This window comes from Hyperoodon ampullatus, assembly GCF_949752795.1.
Source record: "Hyperoodon ampullatus genome assembly, chromosome: 2".
Lineage (NCBI taxonomy): Eukaryota > Metazoa > Chordata > Mammalia > Artiodactyla > Ziphiidae > Hyperoodon > Hyperoodon ampullatus.
Genome location: NC_136915.1, coordinates 36,708,964 through 36,735,452, shown reverse-complemented (window position 1 = coordinate 36,735,452; position 26,489 = coordinate 36,708,964). Strand labels below are relative to the sequence as shown.

The 26,489-nt window shown below is 57.5% G+C and overlaps 1 protein-coding gene across 6 annotated transcripts in view; it reads right to left on the bottom strand.

Annotated features, from left to right (window-relative positions):
- The window catches only part of PTPRF (protein tyrosine phosphatase receptor type F), a gene marked incomplete at its 5' end in the record, with an annotated part of 71,746 nt that overhangs the window by 40,331 nt on the left and 4,926 nt on the right, over window positions 1-26,489 (bottom strand). For 4 of the 6 annotated variants that reach the window (XM_079698116.1, XM_079698117.1, XM_079698119.1 and 1 more), the window contains 4 exons: window positions 1,027-1,137; window positions 9,748-9,936; window positions 22,157-22,298; window positions 22,480-22,625. In XM_079698116.1, the coding sequence (XP_079554242.1) occupies window positions 1,027-1,137; window positions 9,748-9,936; window positions 22,157-22,298; window positions 22,480-22,625 (588 nt within the window). Of the gene's footprint in view, window positions 1-1,011; window positions 1,138-3,922; window positions 3,941-9,747; window positions 9,937-22,156; window positions 22,299-22,479; window positions 22,626-26,489 lie in introns of all 6 variants that reach the window. The other 2 variants (XM_079698118.1, XM_079698120.1) reach the window with 2 other exon arrangements.

The window sequence follows — 26,489 nt, the reverse complement described above, 5'->3', positions numbered from 1 at the left end:
TCTGACCATGTGGCCCTGAAGAGTGGGACAGGCCACTGCCATTGCCCTGCCCCATGCTTGGCCCTGGGCGGACAGGCAGACGACACCCTTTGTGAAGCTGCACTATGCACTTAGCATGATGAAATCATCACTGCAAGGAAACTGCATCCACTTTCCTTTACAAATCCCCGGAGTGGAGACGGTTTCACTTTTAATGATGCCCATCTGTGCGGGAGGGTTAAGTGAGGGGGATGGCAGGGGTAGGAGGGGCGCCTAGGGCCCCTCCTGGACACCGTGCACACAAAACCCAGTGTTCTCAGGAAGGGGTAGGTGGCCAGCTTTGGTTCCCCTGGGGATGTGAGCATAACAGACTGGACAGGCCAAAACAGTCCCCAGACCCTCTCTGCTGGGTACCCGGACTTGTGAAAGTGTGGGATCCACGAAGTCCCAGCCAGGAACACCTAAAACACACTAGGTGCTCACTTGTAGGGGCTCAAAGTTGCCTCGGCCTGACCCCCTACACAGGGTCCTGGCTGATGACAAAGCACAGCTGGCTCCTCCTCCAGGAAGGCCTCAGGCAAACCTGGTCAGAAGGCAGGTACACCTGGCCCGGAGCCCACCCTGCTGGGGTGGGCAGGACACACTCAAGGAAGACCAGGCAGGTGTGTACACGTTCACACACAGACATGTGTGCCTGCTCACACACACACACACGCACGCACGCACGCACGCGTGCACGTCTGCTCGGAAGGCTCTAGACTCCCGCGGGGCTCTGGGCCCATGAGGCAGGACCTACAAGAGATACAAATGCTCCCAAGAGTGTCTGTTTCCCAAAGGGCCTGCGGGAGGAAGGCAAAGTCGGGGCGGATGTTAGGAGCTTGCCCAGTGGGAGCTGCTGCTGCTACGGCCGCTGCAGAAAGAGGCGGAAAGGAGGAGAGGCTGGGCCCACGGCAGCCCGCTAAGTCCACACCAAGGCTCGGGGCAGCAAGCCCGGCGAGGGCAGCTCAGCTCCGTAGAGTCAGGGCTGGGCACCGCCGGAGTCCTTACCTCGCACATACAGGTTGGCGGGGGCCGAGTAGCGTGTGCCTGCGGAGTTGGTCGCCACACACTCGTACTTGCCTTGGTCCGACTCCTCACTGCTCTCAATCTGCAAGGCACCTGTGGGGACACAAAGACAACGGTCAGGCCTGCGACCCGAGGAGGGGTCTCGACAGCATCTGAGGCTTGTGTTGACCAGATGTTGCAGACTTCAGGGCCACACCCCGGCATTGGTGCTGCTTCCGGGAAGCTCTCCCTGACAAGCCCAGAGGCCTCCTGGCCAGAACGGAGGGTCGTGCTCTGGAGCACAGTCCCACCCCACGCGCGGTCCAGTTGGGCCTGCTGGCTCGGCCAGGGGCTCCACCCCATCCCCCAACTCCACTGAGTGTCTGCCATACTCTGGCTGGTACTGGAGCCTGTTTGCCAACGAGCATCCCCATCAGAGTATTGTGGAGCCAGGCGTGGGTGGGACAGCCTGTAGACCGGCTGGCCTGGGACCTCTGAGCGTGCAATGCCCTCCTCAGCAAGACCTGAGGCTCTGCCGCCCACCTGAACCCACAGGAAAGAAGGGGTGGCCCTGGGGGCCTGGTGCCCAGCAGCCTCTGCTCCCAGCACCCCCTCCCCCCTCCCCCCCACCAGCCCCACCCATTCCGGCTCCTCTCCTCAGCCTGGTCCTGCTAAAGTGCTTCGACCCACCACGGCTCCTGCATAATTCAGGAGGCTAATGGAGGATGCAGCTCGCACTCGGGCCAGCGCCCTGAAGGGCTGCTCTGGCCACAGACGGACAGACAGGAGCTGGGACTGGGGGTGTCGCTGAAAAGGACGCTCACAGAGGGTGGAGGAAAGGGCTGGGGCCAGTCCTGGCAGGTCCAGGCCAGGCAGGCCGAGGTGAAGGCGGGGTGGGAGATGGGGGTGAAACCAGCCAACTTGGCCACCTCCAGCCCTGGCAGTAAACGCCTGAGAACTCTGCTGGTGAGAGCACACCGGGCAAGCCGTCTGTGACAAGGAACATCCCGAGGGACCAGCAACGCCCGCTCCCTGGAACAAGCCGACGGACAATCACACCCACACAGGACGGTCCGATGGACAGTTAACAACCCCACAGGACACAGCCTGACAAAAACCACTGCCTGCACAGACCTACCCCTCCCAGAGCCCAGGCCAGCTGACAGTCACGCCCACACAGGACACACACAGAACTGCCTGACCTCACCTGACCTGACCTGACCGGAGCCGCTAGAAGAGTTCCAGGCCACGCTCTCATGGCTCAGGCCCCAGGGGAGGGCCACTGCGTCTGAGCTACAGCCCCTTCACCGCCCAACACCCCTCTTCCACCACCCAGACCTGGGACAGCAGGAGGGGCGCGAACATCCAAGGGGCTAGGAGCTGGAGGTGGGGAGACGGGTGCCCAGGCTGGGCCCTGATACCAAGGGGAAAAGGGCTGGCCTGCTCTGTGGTCCTGGGCAGCCCTCCCCACCAGCATCAGGGAGTGTGACGTCCCAGGGCCTGTGCCAAATACCCATCTCCTGCGAGAACAGCCTCGATGGGCACTCAACAGGTCATGTTTATGGGATGGATGGACGTTATCACAGAAAATGTTCATTCAAGCAGGTGGGGCTCAGGGCCCTGGCCAGAGGGAGAGGGGCTATATCAGGGTCAGCTCACCTGGGGGCAGCTGGTGCCACAGGCGGGAGCAGGGAGCGGTACCTGGGTGGGATCCCTGCTCGGGGAGGAGGCTCCCCTGCAGTGAGAGCCAGGACTGGTCAAGGGACCCAACACAGACCCTGAGCCTACTGCACACAGAAATCCCCAAATCTGGAACCAAGACCAAGACCCAGCAGCGGGGGCACTGAAGAGTCAGCACAGGCTGAAAGGATGGGCGGGGGGATCCAGAGGCTGAGTCCTGTCCTCAGCGGGTGATGGACAAGATGCACCACAGGGGAGTAGCTGCTCCACCCAGCCACATCTTGTGGTCCAAGAGCAGCCTGGCCCTAAACTCTGAGGGTCTAGATGTGCCCAAGAATACTGAATAAAAGCATTATGGAAGCAACCATTTTACAGGGTGCCTGCTCTGGGCCAGACACTGCCCAAATCCTCTTCCTCTCCTCTAATCCTCACGACCCCATGAGGGAGGTGGGGCCCTGGCCCTGACTTAAAGAAGAGGAAACAGACTTCTGAGAGAGAAATTGAGTTTTTAAAGGAGTTGAGGTGAGTCAAACTCGAACCGGACCTTTGAGTACAGTCCGGGCTTGGAACCGCAGAATGTAGGGTCCTGCTGCATGAAAGCAGCTGGGGCCGATAGGTCAGGGGATCAGGCTACCTAGGATCCTATTTATTTCTGTTGTCATCCCAGCCTCTACATTGAAGTCTTAACTGCGCGTCCCTCCTAGCGTTTGCTGAGCTGGGGGATTTACAGGGGGATCCTCATTCCACTACAGGGCTGGGATATTAACGGGGAACTTAGTAATAATTGAGGGCCCAAGACAAAGAAGGTTCTCAAGAGGGAAGGCAAGGCTTGGTCATGCTCCCCCACCTCATGGGAAGACTTTCTGTCTCTGGCCAGCCTTGAGGACTAGGGCCTGGCTTCCCTGCAGGAGCCAACAGAGCCCCTTCTGTGGGGCTGGCCTAGAAGACCTGGACAGTTGGGCTTCCAGCCCCAAGACAGGGATGAGCCGAGTATCTCCACAATCCAGACTTGCAATGGATGAGTCACAGGAGGGGATGGCTGAGAGTGGATGTGTGTGGTGGCCGGTGGTGCTGAAGGGGCTGGAGCTGGAGATGAGGAGGCTGGAGAGGTCGGGATGGGGATGCGGGAGGTGACGGACGGGACTGGACGGGATGGAGTGGTGGTGACGGCGGTGGCGGCGAGGCGTGGTGTGGCGAGATGCACGGACAGCATTCTTACCTCTGATTGGTGAACCACCTGGCGAGGTAATGTGAATGCAAATAAGATCAGAGAGAAGCATTAGTACAAAAGGAAGGAAAGCCAAATCAGATAAAATAAAACATGAGAGGGCCTTAAATATACAGAGAAGTTGAGGCGTGGCTTAGGTGTGAGCAAGCACCAGGCTGCGTGTAGGCAAAGCTGTGTTCCCCAGGTCGCTGGCACGGCTCTGAGGAGGGGGAGACTGAGGCTGGGCCAGCAGGGCTGGGGGTGCCGGGAATCAGGGTGGTGAGTCAGGGCTCCTGCAGACTCCACCAGCCGAGCTCAGTGGAAGGGCAAGGTGAAGAGAAGAGGCGATATAACCCCACCCTGCAGGGCTCCCCAGATTCCACAGGTGAGTAGGATTTCAAAACAGAGCACTTACCCAAAGCAGGGCATTGAAGCAGACCAAAGAAAGGGCTAAAGGGAGAGCTCACCTCAGGCTATCACCAGACCAGCCCTCCACAAACACACACACCAGCCCCCTACTCACCACCCGGTGGCAGACCCCTGTAAAGCCACCCGACCTTGCTAAAAACCTACTGACTGCAGAGTCCCCCCACCTGATTGGTGAGAGCCAGGGGCCATTCCCCGCCCCCGGCCCTTGCCTGTTCATTGCCTTGTAACCCTGGGAATCAGCAGCCTAGAGAGCCAGACGCGCACCCTGCAAATGCAGGTGTGGGGCCATTATGAGGTCTGGACACGTTCCCTTCCCAACAGGGACCCCCTCTTCTACCACTGCCCCATCCAGAGGAGTGAGGGGCCTGTGGGCAGGCCCAGGTCAGCCCCGCCCACTTCTGGGGAGGGAAGTGTGCAGGGAGACAAACTCTGGTTACTATCTCATTGAACCTGAAGACACCCACTGAGGAATTATCCATCTCAGTAAGAATGAGGAAACAGGCTGAGGAACATCAAGTGCCCAAAGCCAAAGGTCACACAGCTTATGAGGTGGCAGGAACTAACCAGGTCTGGCTCACAGCCTTCCCACTGGACACAGAGGCTGGAGACAAGGCCAAGGCGGCTGCTGGGACCTGGGCTGTGTGCAAGGCAGGCAGAGGCTGTCCAGGAAGAACCATCATCACCGTGATCCTCCAAGCGTGGTCCACAGATCTTCAGTGTCCCAGAGGCCCCTTCGGGGTGTCCGCAAGGTCAAAGCCATTTTCATAATACTGAGAAGCTTTTTGCCTTTTTCACTTTTGTTCTCTCAAGAACATACAGTGGAGTTTCCCAGAGGCTTCAGGACATGTGATAGCACAATAGACCAAAAGCAGAAGCAGGTATGAGAATCCAGCTGTCTTCTATTAAACCCCAAATTAAAGAGATTTGTAAAAGTGTAAAACAGGGGCACTCTTCTCACTAAATGCTTTTGTTTCACGAAATATAATTATTGTCCATTAAAAAATATTGTTTACGTTAACATGTAATGGGATTTTTAATTATTTTAAAGTGGATTAATAAATATTTAAAATCTTCTCAGTCTTAACATCTAATATGGCAAATACTGATAAATAAAACCCACACAAACAAAAGCTCTTGGAGGTCCTCTGATATTTACAATCAGGGGTCCCGAGACCAAAAAGTCCACACGGCTGATCGACTCCTACAGTCCAGGCCTGACCTGGGATGGGGAGGGGAACGGGGAGAGGGAGGGGTGGCGGCGTAGATGCTCCAGGACTGGGACACCCTAGCTTCCGGCCTCAGCTCTTCCGAAACCTAGCCTGTTGTGTGACAAGTCTCTGGGCCTCTCCGAAAAGTCGTTTCCCCACCAAACGGAAAGAATCTGCCTTTTCCATTTCCCGAGATGGGTGTGGGAGACTGGAGGGTCCCCCGGATTTCACATTGCCCCTGAGGGGTGCCAGTGTGTTCAGACAAAAGGGACCATCACTGAGAGTGGCCCTCCTGACAGACCGGCTGATGGTGGGATGGAGCAGGGGCTGCAGCCCTCAGGCCCACCGCAGAGTCCCATCCGCTGGGACAGCGGGTCTCTTCCCGCACCCAATGCCGGCATCCCAGCTCAGGTGTTAGGGTGAGCAGTGGACAGGGTGGACAAGTGGTCTTCCAGGGTAACGGGGATGGCGGCGTGCACACACAGGCGCCGGGAGGAGCGGAGCACTGGCGGTGTCCCACAGGGGCCTGTCCAGGCTTGGCAGAGTGCAGGGCCAACAGCAGTGGCTCGGAGCCCCACTTGGAGGTCAGCCCCCTCACTGCTCCAGTGATGCTGCCCGCTCCTGACTTCCACTCTCCCTGAGCTTGTACCATTCCTCCAGGGCCCACACCGGGCCTCAAGTTCAAATTCTCCAAGAGGCTCAGGTTGTGGCGGCAGGTGACATCGCTTCGGAGAAGAAGGCGCCTGTCGAGCAGAATTCGTGCCTGGGCCGCGCACGCTGCCAACTGCCCTCCTCTCCAGCTCTTCACGCCCTGGTGACACGTGCTGGGGCTCGGCCCGCAGATGCCTGAGGAGTTCTGGGTACTGGTCAGGGCGGGCCTGAGGTCTGGAGAGGACGAGACTATGGCGCTCTGGGGCCCTAGCAGAGTCCCCAGGCTCCAGGTTAGTCAGATGTGACAGAAGCCCCCTGGATGCCGTCCCAGGGGAGCTCCCCGGCCTCGGATCTCCACGTGACCCGGGGTGGGTGACTCCCTAACTCAGCTGTAAAGAAGGCATGATAATCACAAACTGTCCTACTTCTCAGGGTTGCAGGAGAATCAAGTGCAACCAAAGGCAGGAAAGCACTTTGTAAACTGTTGGTGATGCGTAAACCGTGAGGCCCCTGTAAAAGCCGAGTGCTCAGGGGCCCGATTCCACTCCAACAGGGATGTCAAATGTGCATGAAACAGCCCCAGCACACTTCTCAATGGTACAGGATGGGGGCAGCAGCTATTGGGTCAAGGGTCAGGGCCCAGGGTCAGGCAGTGATGGAGAGAGTCCTGTCAGTTACTGCGGAGGTGGGATGACTGAGGCCCCTCAGGTGCCATCCCAGGAGTTGGACGTTGGGCCCACTACCCTTAGGTCACAGCTTCCAGGAGGCAGGAAAGGTCAAACAAGAAAGTCTTCCCTGGACCTGGGAAGCAGGGGGAATGAACGTTAGTCTGAAAGGACAGGGCCCAAAGGTCACGTTCAGGATATCATTCATCCTAAGGGCTCAGAGATACCTGTCCTATAGCGGGGCTTGTGCTGGCCACTTGCGGGGCCCTCACAGACGGGAGCCAATCCCAGGCCCTCCCTGCAGAGTGCCCAGCCTAAGTGAGCAGAGCTGGAGCCAGACAGTGACAACACAAAGCAGGGTGAGTCTTGAAGGAGCAGGTCTCAGGCAGAGAAGGGGAGCTTCACGTTCCAGTGAATGTGAGCAGAGGGCGAGGATGTGGTCGGGGGCTCAGTGCAAGTCGGGGAGTGGCCGGAGCTACAAAGAGCCCCATTCACGGAACCCTCATCACACACCAGTCAACTACAGCTCTCACTACCTTTGACTCACTTAATCCTCACTGTAACTCCTTTTTAAAGAGGAGAAAACTGAAGCTCAAAGTTAAATAACTTAAGCGAGGCCAAAGAGCTAGTGAGTGCAGCCGGGACCTGATGACATGAGCTGGGGAAGATGACAGCTGGGGTTGAGATGAACCGGAGATGTGAGCTGGGGGAGAGCAAGAAGGGCTCTGTGTGCCTTGTTCAGGAGTGTGCACCTGACCATGGAGGCAATAAGACGCCACTGGGCTTGTCAGAGCACAGAGGGTGCAGGCAGAAAACTCCGCCAGTGCTGCAGGATGGATTCAGGGGGAGAGTCTGGAGGCGGGGAGAGTCTGGAGGCAGGGAGAGCAGTGTTTGGTGACCTGGGATACGGCCAAGGCAGCAGAAGGAGAAAAGGGGACCAACTGAGAACTATGTGGGTGACAAATCAAGAGGGTTTGGCGGTTCCTTACATGGAGTAGGAGTTGCAGTGTGTCCTAGGTTTCAGGTTACAGGGGCTGCCACTCAACAGAGAGAGGGTCAGTGGGAGAAGGGCACCGCTGTTTGGGAAGGAAGTTACCACCCTTCACAGTCAGGGTGACACCCAGAAGGCAGATGGGTGTTTTAGTCTAGCACTCCAGCAAGACGTCTGGGTTAGACAGAACTGGGAATCTCAGGAGTGGAGGTAAATGGTACCTGAAGCTGTAAGGGTGGGCGAGCTGGCGGGGGAACGGCTGTGTCTATGGGATAAGAGCAGGGTTCACAGGCTCCCCGGCTGGAGGAACGAGCAGGAGGGGCTGCTGGGCAGACAGAGAAGGGGCACTTGGAGAAGTAAGAGGGAAGCCAGGGAGACAGAGGAGAGAGTGGCTAAGAGGGAGGGAGGGTGTTGGCAGCTGCTGAGAGGCTGAGGAGGCTGGCGAGCAGCATCCAGGGGAGTCCTGGGCGGGAGCTGACTCACAGGGCCGTGAATGGGTGCCACCGGGCCCGGCACACAGCAAGCACTACATAAATACTTAACGAACGAACATGTGAGACAGCATGCCTTCCCAGAACTGCTGCCACAGTCAGCGCCGTTCCGGGCAGAGGCCAGGTCTGCGGGGAGGACCATCTGGCTGCTTGGGAAGCCTGCCTGGGGGCTGCGGGGAAACGGAGATGAGCTGAACCATGGCGGTCACTGTGCCGCGCTGGGCAGTGGCCGCAAATGCTGGTGGACCGTTTCCTGCCTTGATTATAGCTGTTTTAATTAACTGCACTACAGCTGCCTCCATCTTGTTGAGTTTTAAATTAAATTAAATGAGCTAACACTTCACAGGCTGTCTCAGGTGGCCGTGGCTGGGGCCAGAATCCTGCCCCTGCTGGGTGGCTTATCCCTCAGTCCTCCCCTGGGCACCACAGGGGTGCCCACCTGGCAGAAGTTGGTGAGGAGGGGCTGGCAGCCCAGGAAGTGGCGGGGCACCTCTGCAGCCTGCAGGGCCCTGAAAGGGGCACAGTCATGTCCTCCTTTGCGGTGTCGACACCATAGGTGATGGGCAGCGGGGGCTCTGGCCGGTGCTGCCCAAGCCATCCTGCCTGAGTCCGCCATCCCACAGCTAGCAGGAGGGCTCCTGGACCAAGGTCTATCAGTGCAGCCCATGCTGGCAGCAGATGCAGAATTGCAGCTAAGGGGATTCCAAGGCTCCTTTCCCGCCTGCTCTGTTCCCACAAAAAAACTGAATCAATTATCCTGGCGGGAGCCTCGCAGGCAGATCGATCGACGGGGCGACACCTCCTGCCCGGTCAAGGCGGCATCCTTGCTCGCGGGGCTCCAAGCTGGCTCGACTGAGACATCCAGAGGAGACAGGTGGCCCTGGTGGCCGAGGGATGGCAGCACATCCCCCTGGCTCCAAGCCTCTGAGGTCCAGCCTTTTGAAGCCTGATGAATCAGGCATCTTTGGCCTCTTTCCCTGCCGTCTGAAGAAGCAAAGAGAAGCATCACCCAGGCCCCCCTCAGGCCAGGCTCCAGGGAAGGTGGAGGATGAGTGCCCACAGAGCACCTTCGCAGAGCCCAACACCAGGCTGGGAACAACACTTGTGCCTCAAGGAGCAGAGCTGGACTGAAGTCTGGAGTCTGACAATCCCGGGAAGGTGAAAGAATCACAGTTGACCAGCCCTCGCTGCCAAGCTTTCTTCCTGGGCAGGCCAGGTGGGCCTATAGCAGGATCTGGCCCACCCACTAGGCGCCCTCTGCTCAGCCCTGGAGGGTCAGCCCCAGGCTGAGGCCTCCCGTGGCTCCCAGGCACCCAGGCCCAAGAGGGAAGGCTGCGCTGGGTTCCGGCCTGATGCCTTTCCTGAAGTCTGCACGGCCCCTTGACCCTCGCCCTCTGCTCACCTGAACGCAGCTGCTTGATGCGGCCGTTGCTCGTGGCGGGGTCCACAGGGAGGAAGTCCTTGAACCAAGAGATCTCAGGGTCTGGATTCCCGCCTGCTGCGCACAGCATGGTGGCCGTGCGGGCCTTCTCCACCACCTTCAGCTGAGGCCCCATGTCAATGGAGGGGAAGCCGGGGGGCAGCTGTTCCTCTGCAGATAAAGAGCAGATGCGCACGTTAGGGCTGGCACTGCCTGCTCACGAGGACCACCCTAAGACTCCCAGGGTGGCTGGGATCGACTTATCTCTGCCCTGACTTCTAAGCATGAAGCCTGCCCTGACATGAGGAACCAGAGTCCCGAGCCCCACTGCCCAGCCCTGCCCTTCACAGGGCCAGGGAGCTGCCGTGGGGCCCACCCTGCCTTGTCAGGAAGTCTCCGGGTCTGAGAAGCAATGCCTCGGACTGCAGACATGAGCACTTATCTCTCCGGGGCCTGGGAAAATGAGGATTGAGGCTCTCCTGGCCACAGCAGAAAGTGCTCCACGGATGCTGGGCTGTAGGGAGCCTAGGGCTCACACAGTGGCATCAACAGCCACAACTCAACCCAAAGGCTCCCCGTGCTGTTCAGCCCCCACTCCCTCTCCTGCATGTGCAGTGTCCCCTCCACTGCCTGTATCCAGCCTTCAGCTCCACCACGTGGCAGAGCCCCACGTCATAGCCTGGGTTCTGGCCCCGACACTGGGCACCCTCTACCCTACCAATGACCCACCTTCGACCCCCGGTCCTGACCCTGACCCTCCTCCCTCACTCAGTCCTGACCCTGGAAGCCATGGTCAGGCCTGGGGACCATGTCTGAGTACGTGGAGGCTAAAGAGATAAAAACGCCCTGTGAGGACACCAAAAGTTGACGAGGGGGGCAAAACTCCACGGCTGCCTTCTCCCGGCTTGCCAGGGGTTGAGGGCTCACTTCCATGAGAGCAACAGGCATGGACCGCAGCAGCACACCCCTACTCTCACTACACGTGGACTCGTGCATCAGCCCTGAGGGGCCAGGGATGGGGCAAGGCTGCCCACTCTGCACCCTTGGGAGCACACACTGGGCTGGTAGCACAGGCTCTGGATGAGTACAGACCAAGTGGAGCTCCCACCTCCATCACTCACTAGCTCTGTGACCTGGGAGTGTTACTAATCCTCTCCCTTTATCCATTTTTATCTATAAACAGGGTTCAAGTGCCCTCCTTGTAAAGCCGTTGTGAAGACTACACGCAACGATACACATAAGGTGCTGGAGAGTGCCTGACAAAGAATCCGAACCCAATGGCTGTTGGTAGACGTTATTATTATAACTAGCAAGGACTGGGCCACTGGGGGCAGACAGCTACCAAGACCTGGGCCCGGGGGCCCCTCTCCCGTCCTGGGCTGGCGAGAGGCGCTCCCTTCCAGGAGCAAACCACAGAGTGAGCGTGAGAAGTTGGCAAAGACTCTCTGCCAGTGTGGATGCCAGGCACACCCAATGCGGGAAGGGGAACCCTGTCCTTTGTCAGTCTCCTGGCAGGGGAGCGGGGCTAAATGGTGGGGGAGACCAGGAGACCAGCACCGCTCCCGTCTCCCTCCTGCAGGCCCAGCACAAGACAAGCGTGTGGGGATGTTTGCTGAGGTCAGGCTCCTGTGCCAGGGAAAAGACAAGTGGGATCCTCAGAAGGGAGGAAAGTAGAGGTTGGCGGGGCTGGTCCCCCCAGAGACCCAGGGGGACTGGCTGGTGGGCAGGCAGGAGAGGAAGCTGGAGGAGCCTCAGCAGGCAGGGGCAAGACATCGCTCTATCTGCTGCCACATCCCAGGGGGCGTTCTGCCGAGGCTCCAGCTGCCTGGGGCATCCCTAAGAGACTGTGGACCTGTCAGGAGAAGGGGGTGTCTCGGGCTGGGGAGCAGTAGGACTCCCAGCACGGTCTCGCCTCCCAGCTTCTCCCGGTAACTGGCAGAACACTTCCCCACCTGCAGCCCTTTAAGTTCCAGACATGAACCCAGCGTGTCCTTGGCTGTAAATATGATCCCACAGCGTCCTGACTTTTAGCTCTGATTTTTAAAAGGACAACGTTAACAGTGGCAAGGAAAGGGAGGATGGAAATGAAGCAGGACTTGGGATGCGCCAAGCAGGGGAACAGCTTCCTTTGGTCCTGCCGTCACTTGCTTTTCCAGGAAGGCCCAGGCAGGGCTCCGTCCACGTCCACCCTCCCTGCCCTCCCCAACAGCCAGGGGACACTCAGGGCTGCTGGAGCCATCCTAGCCCACTGGGACACCAGTCTAGTTCTTCCCAGACCTCAATCCTACCTGTTCAGCCCTCCAGAGCAGTGGAGGAGGGAGGCGGGCAGGGCCTGCCAGAGTCAGGGCCCAGGAGTCAGCTCGCCTTCATCTCTACCCACAAGGTGCTGCTCAAGGAGAAGGGAAGAAGTACAAACATCTGCAGCCCTGTGTCCTGGGAATATACTCTGAATTCCTAACACGGGGAAAGTCTTTGGGATTTGTGCCAAATTAAGGACAATTAATTTTCCTCCCTCAATTATCGTGCCCTCAGTGGTTCTGTCCTTGGCTCAGATCATCCCTCAGGCACAACCGCCAGAGCCTAAAACTGGCGTGTGTGAAGAGCTGTCCATAAAACAGCGGGACCCAAAAGCCAGTCCCTTGTGCCAACTAGGCTTCCAGGCACAAGTCAAAAGGCTGTAGTTCTGCACCTTGGGGAAGGGAAGCGTGTCTCACAGGAGGACTCCAGACCCTCGGGAGTGACCTGCTGTTGGCTCTTCCTTCTACGCTCACCCGCGGGGGCCTCCAGCACATTCAAATATAGCCAAGGACAGCAGCCATTACCGATACCCGAGTGTTTCTGGACAAGCTGAGCACTGGGCAGGTTGGTGTAAACTGACCCACCACCAGACTGTGACATTTATCCTCTTCACCCCCGCCTCCCAACCGCTCCCCCCTACCCCGCCCAGGAACCACAGGAGCTTGGGGCCACTGTAGCCTGAACCACTCAGGCTAAGGACCAGGGCAAATTCCTCAGGCTGACGTTGCATGATCACTCCAAACCCATCAACAACCGGGAAAACAGAAGTCCAGATATGAGGGATAAAGGTTAGGTTTATGGAGCATTTACTAGTTCCAGGTACCGCGTTAAAATGCTTTACAAAATGATTTTACTGAAACTATGTAAGGTACGTGAGCAAATGGGGGTGTAGAGATCTCGGAACCTGCCCAAGGTCACAGAGTTAAGTCGAGGTGGGGCTGGCATGAGACCAGGTGGTGGGACTCCTCGCCTGTCAGGGTAGGGGCGCCGGCGCCGGAAGGGCTCAGGGTAGTCCTGGGGGAGCCAGCCACCATCCTGCCCCGTACCACGCCCTCTGCCGGCTGGGCTTCAGGCCCGCAGCTCCGCTGCAGACCCCTGCACACACGCCGCAGCGTTTTTATTTACTGCAAAACGAACACGACTGTCCCCCACACATGGCCGCCCTCGGGAATGCACCCACGTTCCAACACATGCATCTACGGGTTACGCCGAATCCCCTCAAAACCCGTCCTGAGGGCGGAGGGGCTGCTGAGCGCCAGGAGAGGAAGGGTCCCTCCCCGTTCCAGGCCGCCGGTAACTATGGCAACGGCGGAGACTCTGAGCCGCGGCGGAAAGGCGGCACATGCCGTGTCCACGCGGGGCGCGCATCTGCGGTCTGAGCCGCTGCCCCCACTCCTGCCCCCGCCTGGGTGGAGGCACGGCGCCCCTTCTCAGGACCCCACTCCCCAACCCCAGGAAGTCCAGCTTCTTTCACGCTCAACCGACGCGTAGCTGGGGGCTGCCCCCCTGGTGTGCACAGCACCGGGAAGTCCCTACACCTGCCTCGCAGTCTCAGTGCCAGACTTCCGCAGTGTCTGTGCCTCTGGGGCGAGGTCTATCCATCCTCTGATAAAAGGGTCCCCGAGAAGGAAAGAGAAACCCATGGGGACTTTAGGGGACCTCAGAGGTACTGGGGAGCCTCTACAACCGTTTGTGGATTCTGCCTGTATGCATATGTAGGGCGCACACATTCCTAGTATCTGCCCGCACAGATCTGTGTACCTGTGGTGGGTACACACGTGTGCATGAATTGCGATGGTCTTTAGATACTGCAGTGGGAACCCTGACCCCTTCTTCCCTGCTATCCCCACTGGGCAGAGGAATGTGACAGGGTGTGGGGGGGTTGGAGGATGGGTGTTGGGAGCCTAAGGCTCAGAGAGGGTCAAGAGATTGGCTGAGGTCCCCACAGCAGCAGTGGAGCTGGATCAGTTCAACTCCACAGCTCACCTGCTATCTTGGTGGCTTCCTGAAGGAGGAGGGAGATGCAAGAATAGGAAACACTGGAACAGGAGAGGCAGGGAGAGCTTTCTGGTGGAAGGGAGGGAGGGGCTGCCTGAGTAAGGGCTGTGGTCCGGGGAGAGAGTGGGAAGGTAAGGCTGCTTGGAGCTAAGGCCTGATGGATGCAGCTGGGGTGGAGGTGGACAGGGGCTCAGCCTAGGCTGGCTGCAATGACTGGGGGAGGGGGCTGCTGAGGCCCCCTACAAAGCACACACAGGTCTCTTTGTCCAGCTCAGCCTGGGATGCCTGAGGCGGAGTCTGGGCCAGAGGGAGGGGGCTGCACCAGGGAAGCGGACAGATGGGGACGCCTTGCGGGGTCCCGGAGCGGGCGGCACCGTCTGTCAGCACGAACTTCTCACCCGTGTTTACCCAGCTTCCTGGCGGCTCTGTGCGCACGCAGGCACACACAGGCACACACATACACAGGCTCCCTGGGGTGGCACCGTCTGTAGGCCTGACCCCCTCCCCTGTGCCTGAGTGTTGGGCCTGGCCTCACCCCTTCTCTGAACGTAGACAACTAGATACATGCACAACCAGGGACCCACAGAGATATAACGTGGAGAAAGAGACAGGTGCAAAAATAGAAACCTACATGTGCGTGCGGAGGGGCACCTGCAGTGACAAGCACCTGTGGAAACAGACTCATGCAAGCAGATCCAGAGGGAGAGCACGCAGAGATGCAGAAACACACATGTGCAGACATGCAAAGATAACACGTATGCTGACACACGTGTCCCTGGAGACGCATGCAGGGACAGAGCCGGGAAACGCAGACAGAGACGCATGAGGGGACCTCGTGGGTGGCAGGGCTGCTGGTTCCCCCAGCCCTCCTGGCACTCTAAGGAAACCAAGGCTGCCTCAGGCCCTGTCCCTGAGGCAGCTCCAACCTTAGCAAGGTCAGGGCCAAGACACCCCCTAGCAGGTGGGAAGGGCTCCTCAGACCCGCAGGCTCCCACACTCTCCCAGAGAGCCCCACCCCACCCCCAGACTTCCAGGCAGTAAGGGGGGCCTGGGGAGCCTTGGGCTCCCTTCGCAGCTTTCAGGCTTGATTTTCAGCTTTTTCTAAGAGAAAACTCCCACCTCTTTTAGCACTCAGATTTCATCAAACTTGGCATCTTAAAAGCCTGTTTTGTTTTTGAGTCTGAGCTGTTTGGGGCCTGTCGGCAGCACAAGCTAGCTGAGAACAGCCAAGCAGCCGAGGCCTCCCCCTTGCAGTCCCCCACCTCCAGGGCTTCCCTGGCACCTCACAGGGCTCTACACAACCTGGTTGGTGAGGCCTCCCAGCCACACACACCCAGGTGAACCTGGGGACCGTCCCCAGGCCTGTACCCTTTCCACATTCCAGCTTCTGGGCCCTGAACCACAGCGAACTCTTCCTGGGGTCCCCACCTCAGTCCCACTCCAGGACGACTCTTTTGATCCCTTTACTCCCCTAGGTTCAGGCCCAGTCCCTCCAGACCACTGAGAGCCTCCCACTCACTCCTCAGGTCCCTGCAGCCCAGCTGCCACCCCCATGGCTTCCTGCCAGCGTGCTCACCAAGGTCAACCATGACTCCACGGAGCTAAGTCCAAAAGACACGTCTCATCGTTCATCCTGCCTGACCTCTCGACAGCACCCCTCCCTGCTCCTTCCAGACGCTTTTCTCTTGACTTCCACGGACTCACCCCTACCTCTCAGACACCTCCTCACCAGATTCCTATGCAAACTCCCCTCCCAACATGGAGAGCTAGCGTCTGGGGCTCCATCCGGGCCCTCTTCCTCCCCCTTGGCTCTGGCTCCGTAAGATATGCCATTTCTCCACCCTCAAAACTGCATCTCCACATGTCCCTCGGAGTGCCAGTCCTCCTTGACACCCCTACCTCCAATGCCTGCGCACACCCGATACAACAGACTTCTAAGTGGACTCATCAACTTGCCCCTCAAACCAGGTCCTCCTCCCATACCTGAACCTTAGAAAATGGCACTGCCATCTACCTGGCCCAGAGCCAGCAACCCCGAGTCTCCCGCCTTCCCAGTCCCACAGGTGGCCAGGCAGGCCACCACTCTCTCTAAACTGCATGAAACCCAGTCTCCCTTCCTTCCCTACCCACTGCCTGGGTTTGGGCCACTACCACCTCTTGCCTGGGCTGCAGTGCTGCCCCGGCCTCTCCCTGGTGTCCCTGTACCCCACTCTGTACCCCCAGGGACCTTTCTGAAGCATAAATTTTATCAAGTCATTCCCCTGATTAAAATCCTCTTTCCCCTGGCAACCAGAGGGAGGGGGCACCTCACCAGGGATGGGGAAGGTACACACGCAGGGGCATTTAAAACCTCCGACTTGGCTAGCTGTTCCCGGAGGTGCTGGCTCCGCTGTGGTCCTGAGGCTGGGGGAGATGGCAGTGGGCGAGGGAGCCATGGGCACAGCGGGGCCATGTAAGCACCCGTGACCACAGGGGTGGGAGGGGCAGGCTAGGCACAGGGAACATGTCCACTGTCCGTGGCTGACAGAAGAGGCAGGCGTACTGGCCACCCCACAAGTGGACCCATTCAGAAGGGAGTCCGCTTGGACCTTGAACGCAAATCAGAGATAGAAAAAAATGGGGGATCCCAGGTACCAAGAAACCCAGAGTCTGATCTTCTAGACCCTCCTGGCAGTGCCCACCTACTGACACCTCTCCCAGCCCCACACCTGGGGCCCAGATCTCTCCAGGAAATGGTTGCAGAGCCTCGTATCTGCATGGTTCTGAATGCGACTACAGTCACAATGCGGCGGGGGTGGGGGTGGGGTGGGGGTGGAAGGACAGGTCACAGATCCCACAGTCACTGGGCCAGAAGCACTTAGGTCATGCTTCAGCTGCGAGGGGAGGAGCAGAAGCCGGCCTGGATTCTAGGTGCTGGGGCTCCTTCTACATCTTCCATGGATGCAAATCAGGGAGGTGACAGGCCCAGCTTCCTCAAAACAAGCCCATGACCTAGACACATATGCAGGCAACAGGAAGGGGGCACATCTTGCCACCTAAGGAGTCATCCTCTGCCTGGTAGCCCTTTACCCAAACTCCCCACCCTCCTAAGTCAGGCCTGGGCCAGGGGCAGGGAGGAGGGTGGGGCAGGGAGAGATGACTCCGTGGGAAAACGCCCACCCACCCTGAAAACACAAGCTTCTGTACTGGCCCCGCTCCAGGTTCAGCCAGCCCAGGACCGCAGGACAGGGTCATATGTTGCTCATCAGCCCTCATGTCCCTGAGGCTGTTTCCAAAGGGGCTGTGGGTGGGTGGGGTTCAAGAGGGCCTCCACCATCCCACAGTCCCAAAACCAGGGTGAGAACAGCTGTGGAGCTTGGGGGTCCCAGCCCAGCACGGACTGCCCACCTCCCCCAGTCACGACCCCACATGCCTCATAGCTGGCCTCCCGCAGGGCCTATCCGGAACAAAGGGGGCAAGGCCAGGCACTCCATGCGGGCACCTGGATTCCTGTGTGGCCTGAGCGGTGTGGTCCTGGCCAGCCAGCAGACACCAAGGCCAGGTGGGAACAGGTGAAAGGGAGCCTGGGCTCGATGAGGGGAGGGGAGGAAGAGGAGAGAGTCCCAAGGTCTGGGCAGGATCCCTATCTGGGGCCCCCTCCCTTCTGGCCTGGCTGCAGAGGAACTGCTGAGGTGCAGTTCTCAGAGGCACTGAGAACAGCTCAGCCTGACCACTCTGCCCCACGTCCATCTCTGTCCAGCTGTCCTGGCTGACCGATAGCTCCGAGCAGGGATCCTGTGGGGTCCAGGAGACAATGAGCCCAGACACAGCATCTCTGGCCTCCCACAGCACCAGACGGACCGCACACGCTCAGCCCAGGCTGCTTGCTGCGCACCCCTCCCCCCGCCACAGACACAGGCCATAAGGTGTACACCACCTGCTGTACACACCCCACCCCACACACACTGCCTGATGTGCGTACGCGCAAGCACGTGTGCATTCACGCGCACACACACACGCAGCCAGAAGTATGCCCCCTGCTTTATATACAACCCATAAGGCACACACAGCCCCTAAGACTGTAACACCACACCACACACCTCACACACACTGCCTTACAGACAGCACACAGGGCACTCACCACACGCAGGGTGCACGCTACCTGCTGTAGCCATGACCACGAGGCAAATGCTGCCTCCTGCACTCGGGGGCCCCAGAGCCAGGTGCCCACCACAAAGTCAGAAACGGCTTATCCCTGCTCCTCGACCTCTTCCCTCCTCCTTGCCCCTCTTTCCCTTCTCCTCCTCCTTCTTGGCCCTTCCAGAACCTGCCCAAGTCATCAGGGCCCTGCCCACACCTCTGCTGTCTGGCCTCCTCTGGGGCTTTCCTGACCACAGTACCAGTACCGCCCGGCTGGAACCTACTGGCCCACGTGAATCCACAACCTCCAGACTGAGCTCCAGGACCCTCCCGGCTTCCCCACACCCTGGAGGGAAAGGCCAGGAAGCAAGGCCCATCTCCCCTCCCCCTCCACTCCCCCTCCCTCATGAGAGAAAATGTCAGATTCCCTGTCTCAGTGGCGGCAGCGGGTGGGTTGGAGGGGGAGTGATTCAGCCTCAAGAGTGCGGCGTGAGAAGAGCTTTTCCTGCCATTACCCGGCGAGGGAGAGACTGGTGCGCTAATGGCTTCAATTACCACTCAGACAGGAACACTGGGCAGCTCACCCCCAGCCAGCTTGTGCCAGGTACCCCCACTCGGTACCCAGCGGGGCCTAGGGGGCGGGGAGCAGCCGGCTGGGCATCACAGGGCAGTCGGGACTCACTGGGAGTGGCAGTCCTGCCCAGAGAGCTGGCTGCAAAGGCCATGAAGTGGGAGGGGTGTGGGGTGCTCCCGGAGTGTGAGGGGAGCTGGGCATGGCACAGAGCAAGGCAGGGCAGAGAGCTTGGCGTGGACTCGTAGGCCTGGGAGGCAGCAACCCCTCACCTGAGCCAAGTCACCCCAGAGAGCCCTGGGCCACTCCCCTGAAGAGCCCAGTGTGTGGTGAGCCATAGGCAGTTTATGATGCGGGTAAGGGACTCAACCTTTATTCCCAGCCCCCAAGCCGGCTTCATCCTCTCCCCAGCCCTCCTCCCAGGAGTGACCCTGGCTGTCTTCTGGCCCCAGCCAACAGCTGTAGTCACACCATACTTTCACCCAACTCCTACACACACCCAGCTTCTCTGGCCAGCACAGGAGGCCTGGCGCGGCAGGGCGGGGCTGCTTTCCTCTGGCCCCGCCCCCTGGCACCTTTGAGGCCTCCCACTCCCCTCCTTTCTGCCATGCCCAGAGCCAGACGGTCAAGGTTATGCAGACCAACATGGTAAGTCAGCATTTCATCTTGCGGGTGCTGTGTTTCAGGAGCAGCGGGTGCTGTGTTTCAGGAGCAGCAGGGGCTCATTCAGGCCCACGGCTCCATCTCGGCTGGGCCAGGCACACGGGTAGGGCCCTACACGCTTCCCAACCTCATCAGACACCTCCCACCCCAAGAAGCACAAACAGACCCCAGACCCCTGCGAGAGAAACCCTCATCCAAGAAGGCCCCTCTAGAAGGACAGACCCCTGCAAGTCTGAACCCCCTTACCTCAGCCCCTGCAAGAACATCCCAATCCTCCTCAACCCTTTAAAAGATAAAGTTGCCCAGGGCAGAGGTGGGGATAGGAGAGTGCCGACAGAGGACTTGGGGAGAGCAAGGGCCAAAACTGGGGTGTAGGGGCTTTGGGGGGACTTTTCTTCCAACACTAATAAGAAGGCTCTCTTTCCCTTAATATGAGGGCCTGAGAGATGCCCTCTGGGGTGGGAGCCACAGTCTGGCCCTTCAGCCACCTCCCAAATGCCAGGGCAAGGCAGATGGCTCCTGCTGGGGCAGACAGCAACAGGAGGGAGGGTAGTGCTGAAATACCTGTCCTGAGGTCATAAGTGGGGAAACTGAGGTCAGGGGTGGCAGGGAGCACCCTGAAAGCACTCAACCATCAGGGATCTTGGCCCAGGGCCTGTCCTCTGGGCCCCCCGCCCCCCACAGGAGTGGATGGTGGGGGCTGTATCACCCAGATGATGCCAGGCAGCAGAGACGCCAGGTACAGCCAGCTCACACGTCTGGCCCTTGGGATGTGCTGCTTCCAGCCCAATAGCAGCTACCATTCATGCTGGAATCCGGCAAGGTGCTTAACTCCTATTTAATCCTCCCTACCAGCCTGGGTGGCAAGTACTATGTCCCTATTTACAGATCGAGCAAATGAGGCTCAGAGGCATGGTTACTTGCCTGAGGTCACAAGGTGAGAGAGTAAGTGGTCGAGAGGCCCTGCTCTTAACCACTGTCCTCCACTGCCCCTCTAAGCTGGAGGGCCCTGCCCCGCCTCGCAGCAGACACACAGTCACAAAGGAGTTACTGAATGGACGTGTGTGTGAACACATAAAGCCACAACGTAAAAATGGCCAATATGAAAAGATGTTCAACTGCTCTGTAATCAAAGAAATGCAAATTAAATTGAGATGCCATTTTTTGCCTATTAACTTAGCAAAGACTTTTTAAAATGATAATTCCCACTGCTGGTGAGGATAAGCAGAAAAGAGGCCCCTCTTATGCCCTGCTTGGTGGGAGTGTAAACTGACACAGTCTTCTGGAAATACTGAAAAGGCTTAAAATCGCATGTGCACTTTGATCCAGCAATTCCACTTCCATGCATCTAGAATAAGGAAATAATCAGGAAGGTGAACACATCTTATCTGCAAGGAAGCGTATAGCACCTTATTTATAAAAGCAAAAAACTGGAAACAACATATGTGTCCAACAATAAGGGAGTGGCTAAATAAATTAGGGTACTTGCATGTGACACTTACCCACAGCCATTAAAAATAATGATGCAGAAAAAAATGGCGAGGAAGATGTTCATGAAATGTTTTTTTAAAAAGCAGTCCACAAATCATTGAGCAGAATGTAATCCTGTTTTTGTTACATATATCATGCATGCACAGAAAATGGACTGTAAGGAAATAACCAAAAGTTAATAGTAGAGGTAAGAGAAACACGTGATTTTTATTTTTTCCTATGTGTTATTTTATACTTACCAAATTTTCAACAGTGAACAGGTATTGTTACTGTAATTTTTTTTAAAAAAAGCAACAATCAATGCCATATTTTGAAAATACAGGCAGACACATTCAGACTGATGACTCCATCATGGCTGGGGTTGGGGGGGCGATCATGTCACTCTCTATTTGTGGCTTCCTATATCCCCAGGAAAGTGTTCATTTCTCAGCCTGGTCCTGTGTCATCTGCCCTCCAGTCTCTCCAGGCTCATGTTGAATTACTCTTCCCCGTTTCTCTGTGTCCTCCAGTGACCCCCCCACCCCAAAACCAAACGGAACCACTCAGAGTTCCTTGAAAGCACCATTCTCTCCTGCCTCTGGGCCTTGGCACATGCTGATGCTATTCCCCTGCCGAGGTCCCCAACCCAACTCCCACTTGTCCCCAGGACTCAGACCACAGCTCCCTTCTACGCTGTACCCTGCCCCACAGTCCCCTGGGCCACACCCGCAGGACTTATTGGAGACTGAAGTCTCAAGGGCAGGACCAGGTCAGATAACTCTCAGGACACAAGGCAGCATTAAGGAGTGTTTGTGAATGAACGGAGGAGCCGCGGAGTGAGAGAAGTCATTAAAGTCCACATACGGAGCCCCAGCCTCCAGCTTAGGGCCCTTGCTCCTAACGGTGACTGGGAACACACCTCTCTGAGGCCTACTGCCAGGTTCCACATGAAAATCACAACCACTGCCACGAGTCATGTACCCCAAACGATATGTAGCTGCAGCCCCACACCTCAAGTCAGTCCCCAGACCCACCGAGCAACATCCCGGCTCTGCAGAACACAAAGACACGAGGCACACAGCGGGCTTTGGCACAGGCCAAAAATCCAGTGACCATCCCTGCCCACCACGGACCTTCGCTGACCCCAGGATGGCCAGTAGTTTTCCTTTCCATAAAAACACCCCAGCCCACGGTGGGGACGGGCCTGGCTGGCTGGCTTATCCCTGCATCAGTCTCCGCACCCACCAGGCCCCATCCCTCCCCAGCACGTACCTTCGAGCACTGAGAGCTTGGCACTAGTGTTGATCTCTCCCAGACTGTTGGTGGCCGTGCACTCATAGATGGCTTCATCTCGCTGCACCCGCAATGGCTGGATTCGCAGCACGGACCCTGCCCCGTCGTCAAACTCAATTACCTGCCGCAGGACAGACACGTGGTCACAGCCTGCTCAGGACACAGAAGCCTGCTCAGGGTCAGCCATCCTCTCACTGCCAAAAGGCCCCCAAGGAGGGAGACCAAGAGCAGGTGAGGTAGGACCAGACCCCAGAATAGGCAGACCTGGAGCCCTGCCTGCCCCTTCCCACCCGAGACTGTACCTCGAAGCGCTGGGAGCTGACTTTCTTCCCCTTCTTCATCCATGTGATGCGCGGCTTGGGTTCCCCTGTGGCTTGGCACACGAAGGAGGCCACCCCTCCTGACAGCCCAGTCTGGTCCTCAGGGACCTTAATGAAGACAGGTTTGCCTGGAGAGATAGAGACACCAAGTCATCATGGCACAGTCACTGCCAACATGGCCTGTACTACAGGGGGCAGGCATGGGGTGGGGGGCAAGAAAGATCTATAGAGGAAATAACAGTAGCGACGCCTAACCCTTATGCAGTGCTTCTTATGTGCCAGGCACTCTTCAAAGAGCTGTGAGAACATGAGCTGGGTGCTACACTTATCTGTGCTTATAGAGAAGGAAGTCAAGACACACAGAGGTTAAGGGATTTGCCTAACATGACAGCTGGTTAGTGGCAGAGCCAAGATTTGAACCCAGGCGACTGAGTCTGGAGTCCATACTTTAACTGCTACACTCTTCTGTCTCCCATCCCCCCATCAATTCCAAGCTCTAGGACAAAGGCATGCTGAGAGCTGCTGGGAACAGCCCTAGCATCTCCCCTGGATGCGCCCCTCCCCCACTGCTCTCCACCAGGGTGATGGTACCTCCATCCACCGCAAGGCTCAAGCCAGAAACCGTGACTCCACCTCTCCCCGGCCCCCACACACCATCAGTCCTGAAGGCCTAGACATTCCACCTCCTAAGTTTCTCTGGATGTCTTCCCAGGTGAATGCTGTCCGGTAAATCTGCCCTCCCCACCTGGCTCCCACTGGCTGGGTTATTGCCTTCCGATGGCTTGGACGTCTCCCCAAAGTGTCCACAGAGAGGCAGGGGGAGGGGGAAAAGGGAGGGGGCTTGGACACTGTACTGCCATGCCCACCCACGTCACCGTGATACACACACCAGGGCCAACCTGGAATCCCACCACCCAGGGTCACAAGACCCTGGAAACCCGGCCTTCATTAAGATGTAGAAATGCCCTGCTAATCCTGATAGCGGATCCATTTCCGATTAATCAGACCAATGAACAGCTCCAGGACGGCTGCTACCATGGGAAATGACATTTCAGACCACCTGCTCGGTGCCGATGAGCCCAGGCCTGGTCTGGTCTCTGGAACAAAAACATGTTTGTTCAATGATGATAATCCCACTCTGCACCAGGTACTTTATCTCATTTAGTCCTTCACTGTTGTTATCCCCAGTTTAGAGGCACAGAGAGGTCAAGTCACTAGCCCAAGGTCACACATCCAATAAGCGGCACATCTGAGATTTGAATTCAAGCCTATATGACTCCAAGACACCTGCCAGAAACAGTTCACATTGGTATAGTTGGGGGCCTTGTCAAGAGCAGAGTCAGTGGGGTGGCAGGGGCCAAAGCCAGACCAAAGAATGTCAAGGAGCAAGAGGTGAAGAAGTGGAGAGCAGAGTACAGTGACTATTTAAAGAAGACTGGGGACTTCCCTGGTGGTGCAGTGGTTAAGAACCCACCTGCCAATGCAGGGGACATGGCGGGGGTTCGATCCCTGGTCTGGGAAGGTTCCCACATGCTGCGGAGCAACTAAGCCCATGCGCCACAACTACTGAGCCTGTGCTCAAGAGCCCGCGAACCACAATTACTGAGCCTGTGTGCCACAACTACAGAAGCCTGTGCGCCTAGAGCCTGTGCTCCACAACAAGAGAAGCCACTGCAATGAGAAGCCCATTGTGCACAGCAACGAAGAGTAGCCCCTGCCCGCCCGCAACTAGAGAAAGCCCACACACAGCAACAAAGATCCAATGCTGTCAAAAAAAAAAAAAAAAGAAGATTGGCTGTGATGGGGAAGATAAAGAGAAGATGGCACCTGGAGGATGGGTTGAAGGGAGGTTTTTACATTCTTGCTTCTTTTTTTTTTTTAAGATTTATTTATTATTTATTTAATTGATTTTTGGCTATGTTGGGTCTTAGTTGCGGCACATGGGATCTTTGTTGAGGCATGCGGGATCTTCGTTGTGGTGTGTGGGGGCTTCTGTCTGGTTGTGGCGTGCGGGTTTTCTCTCACTAGTTGTGGTGCACAGGCTCCAGGGCACGCGAGCTCTGTAATTGTGTCACAGGGGCGTAGCTGCCCCGCGGCATGTGGGAATCTTAGTTCCCTAACCAGGGATAGAACCCGCGTCCGCTGCAGTGCAAGGTGGATTCTTTACCACTGGACCACCAACGAAATTCCTACTCTTGTTTCTCTTTTTCCTAAGATGTGAAAGATAATATTTATTTATTTATTTAATGCTGATGGGAAGGAGCCAGCAGAGGGAGAAGGTGCTGATCAGTGGAGAGAAGAGGGACAGCAGATGGGGCAGAGTCTCTGAGGAGGGAAGGGTCTGGGGGACCACCAGGGTCGGGAGTGACAGCTGCAGGTACAGAGAGCTGGGAGGGCTCAGCCTTGCAGGGAGCAGGGAGGGGCCCATCTTACCCAGCACCCCAGGGTCCAGTGGGCTCTGGAGGTTTTATGTAATTATTAAGAAAGTCACTCACCATCTCTGAGCCTCATCTGCACAATGGTGCTAGTGACAGGGATCTGTGCACACGAAATGTGATGATGTCTGCAGGCTGCTTGCACAGGCTGGACACGTGGTGGACCTTGCCCGTGGGCAGCCATCACCCTCCTTAGCATCGGTAGTCTTATCACCCCCGTTTTAGAGATGCAGAAATGGAGGCTCAGAAGGTTAAACAACAGACAAATCGCAGACTGATCCGGAGTAGAGCTAGGGTTTGATCCAGGATTCCAAATCCTCAGCACATCCTACAGCACCCAGGGCCCCCCTGGAGGCAGGAGACGCGGGGACCTACCTGACTGCTCTTGGAATACCCAGCGGGGGCGAGGGCAGCTTTACTGGGGAAACACACAAACCTGCTGGGGGCCCGAGGGGTATGGGGACATCACAAAGGTTCAGGAAGCCTCAGTTTGCCTCGACTGCCCTCTGAAGGAGGTTCCGGACTCTCCCAGCCTGCAGTTGTCTGCAGAGCCTGTCCTCTCAGTGAGATCCTCTCAGATAGGACGCCCCTGCCCAACTTGGGGGTGGGGAAGAGTCTCCTGCCCACCCCCCTGCACACTGCACGCCCCTCCCCCACACCTCCAGACAGCAGCTCCCTGCTCTCCTTCTGCACTGCCATCACCCTCTCTCGACTGGACACTCCACCAACCTAACCAGCTGCGTCCCTAGTCTCTATTCAGCAGCCAGAGTGAAGCAGCAGCCTCTTCCCTGATCAAAACCTTCCAAAGGCCTCCCAAGATTTAAATCCCAAGATTTAAACTCCCGTCATGATGGAGTTCAGACCTGGAGCCCTGCCAGGTCTCACCCCAGCCCTTCACACCCCCCAGAGCCCTGGCTTCCCGTCCACTGGATAAGCAATGCCCCCCTGCGCCTCAGGGCCTTTGCATAAGCCGTTCCTTCTGCCACAAACCTCTTAGACTACCTCTTTACCCACTACCTCCTATTCACCTTTCTGATCTCAATTTAAACATCATTTCCTCAGAAAACCTTCCTTGGTGCCCCTGTTGTGGCCCCCACCTCCACTAGCTCAGTTCTGGGTTTTAGGCTCTCTGGAGACTCCCACTGCCTCTCACAGCACTGCTCATGGTTTGTTATGTACACGTGTGAGGTTATTACTTTCTCCACACTTTGGAGGAGTATTTAATTCATGGCTGCTTCCCGACAGAGAACAATAACCCTGAGTAGGGCAGATACCACTCCTGCCTTGCTTCTCCCCGGTCCCAGCGCCCGACCCCATTCCTGGTACAGGGGGGTGGGGCGGGCAAGTGAAGGTGACCCAACCACAAGGGAAGGCCTGCAGAGGATGGAGACCTCGGCCCCTCACACACCACACTGGGGAGCCCCTGCTGCCCGCTGGGGAGAGAAGCCCTGGGTGAAACTCCTGCCTCAACGTGTCAGCTGCAGAAACCAGAGGCTGGAACCTGCTGAACCAGAATGGCCGGGTGAGTGTGCCTGGGGGCAGGGCCTCCACGCCAAA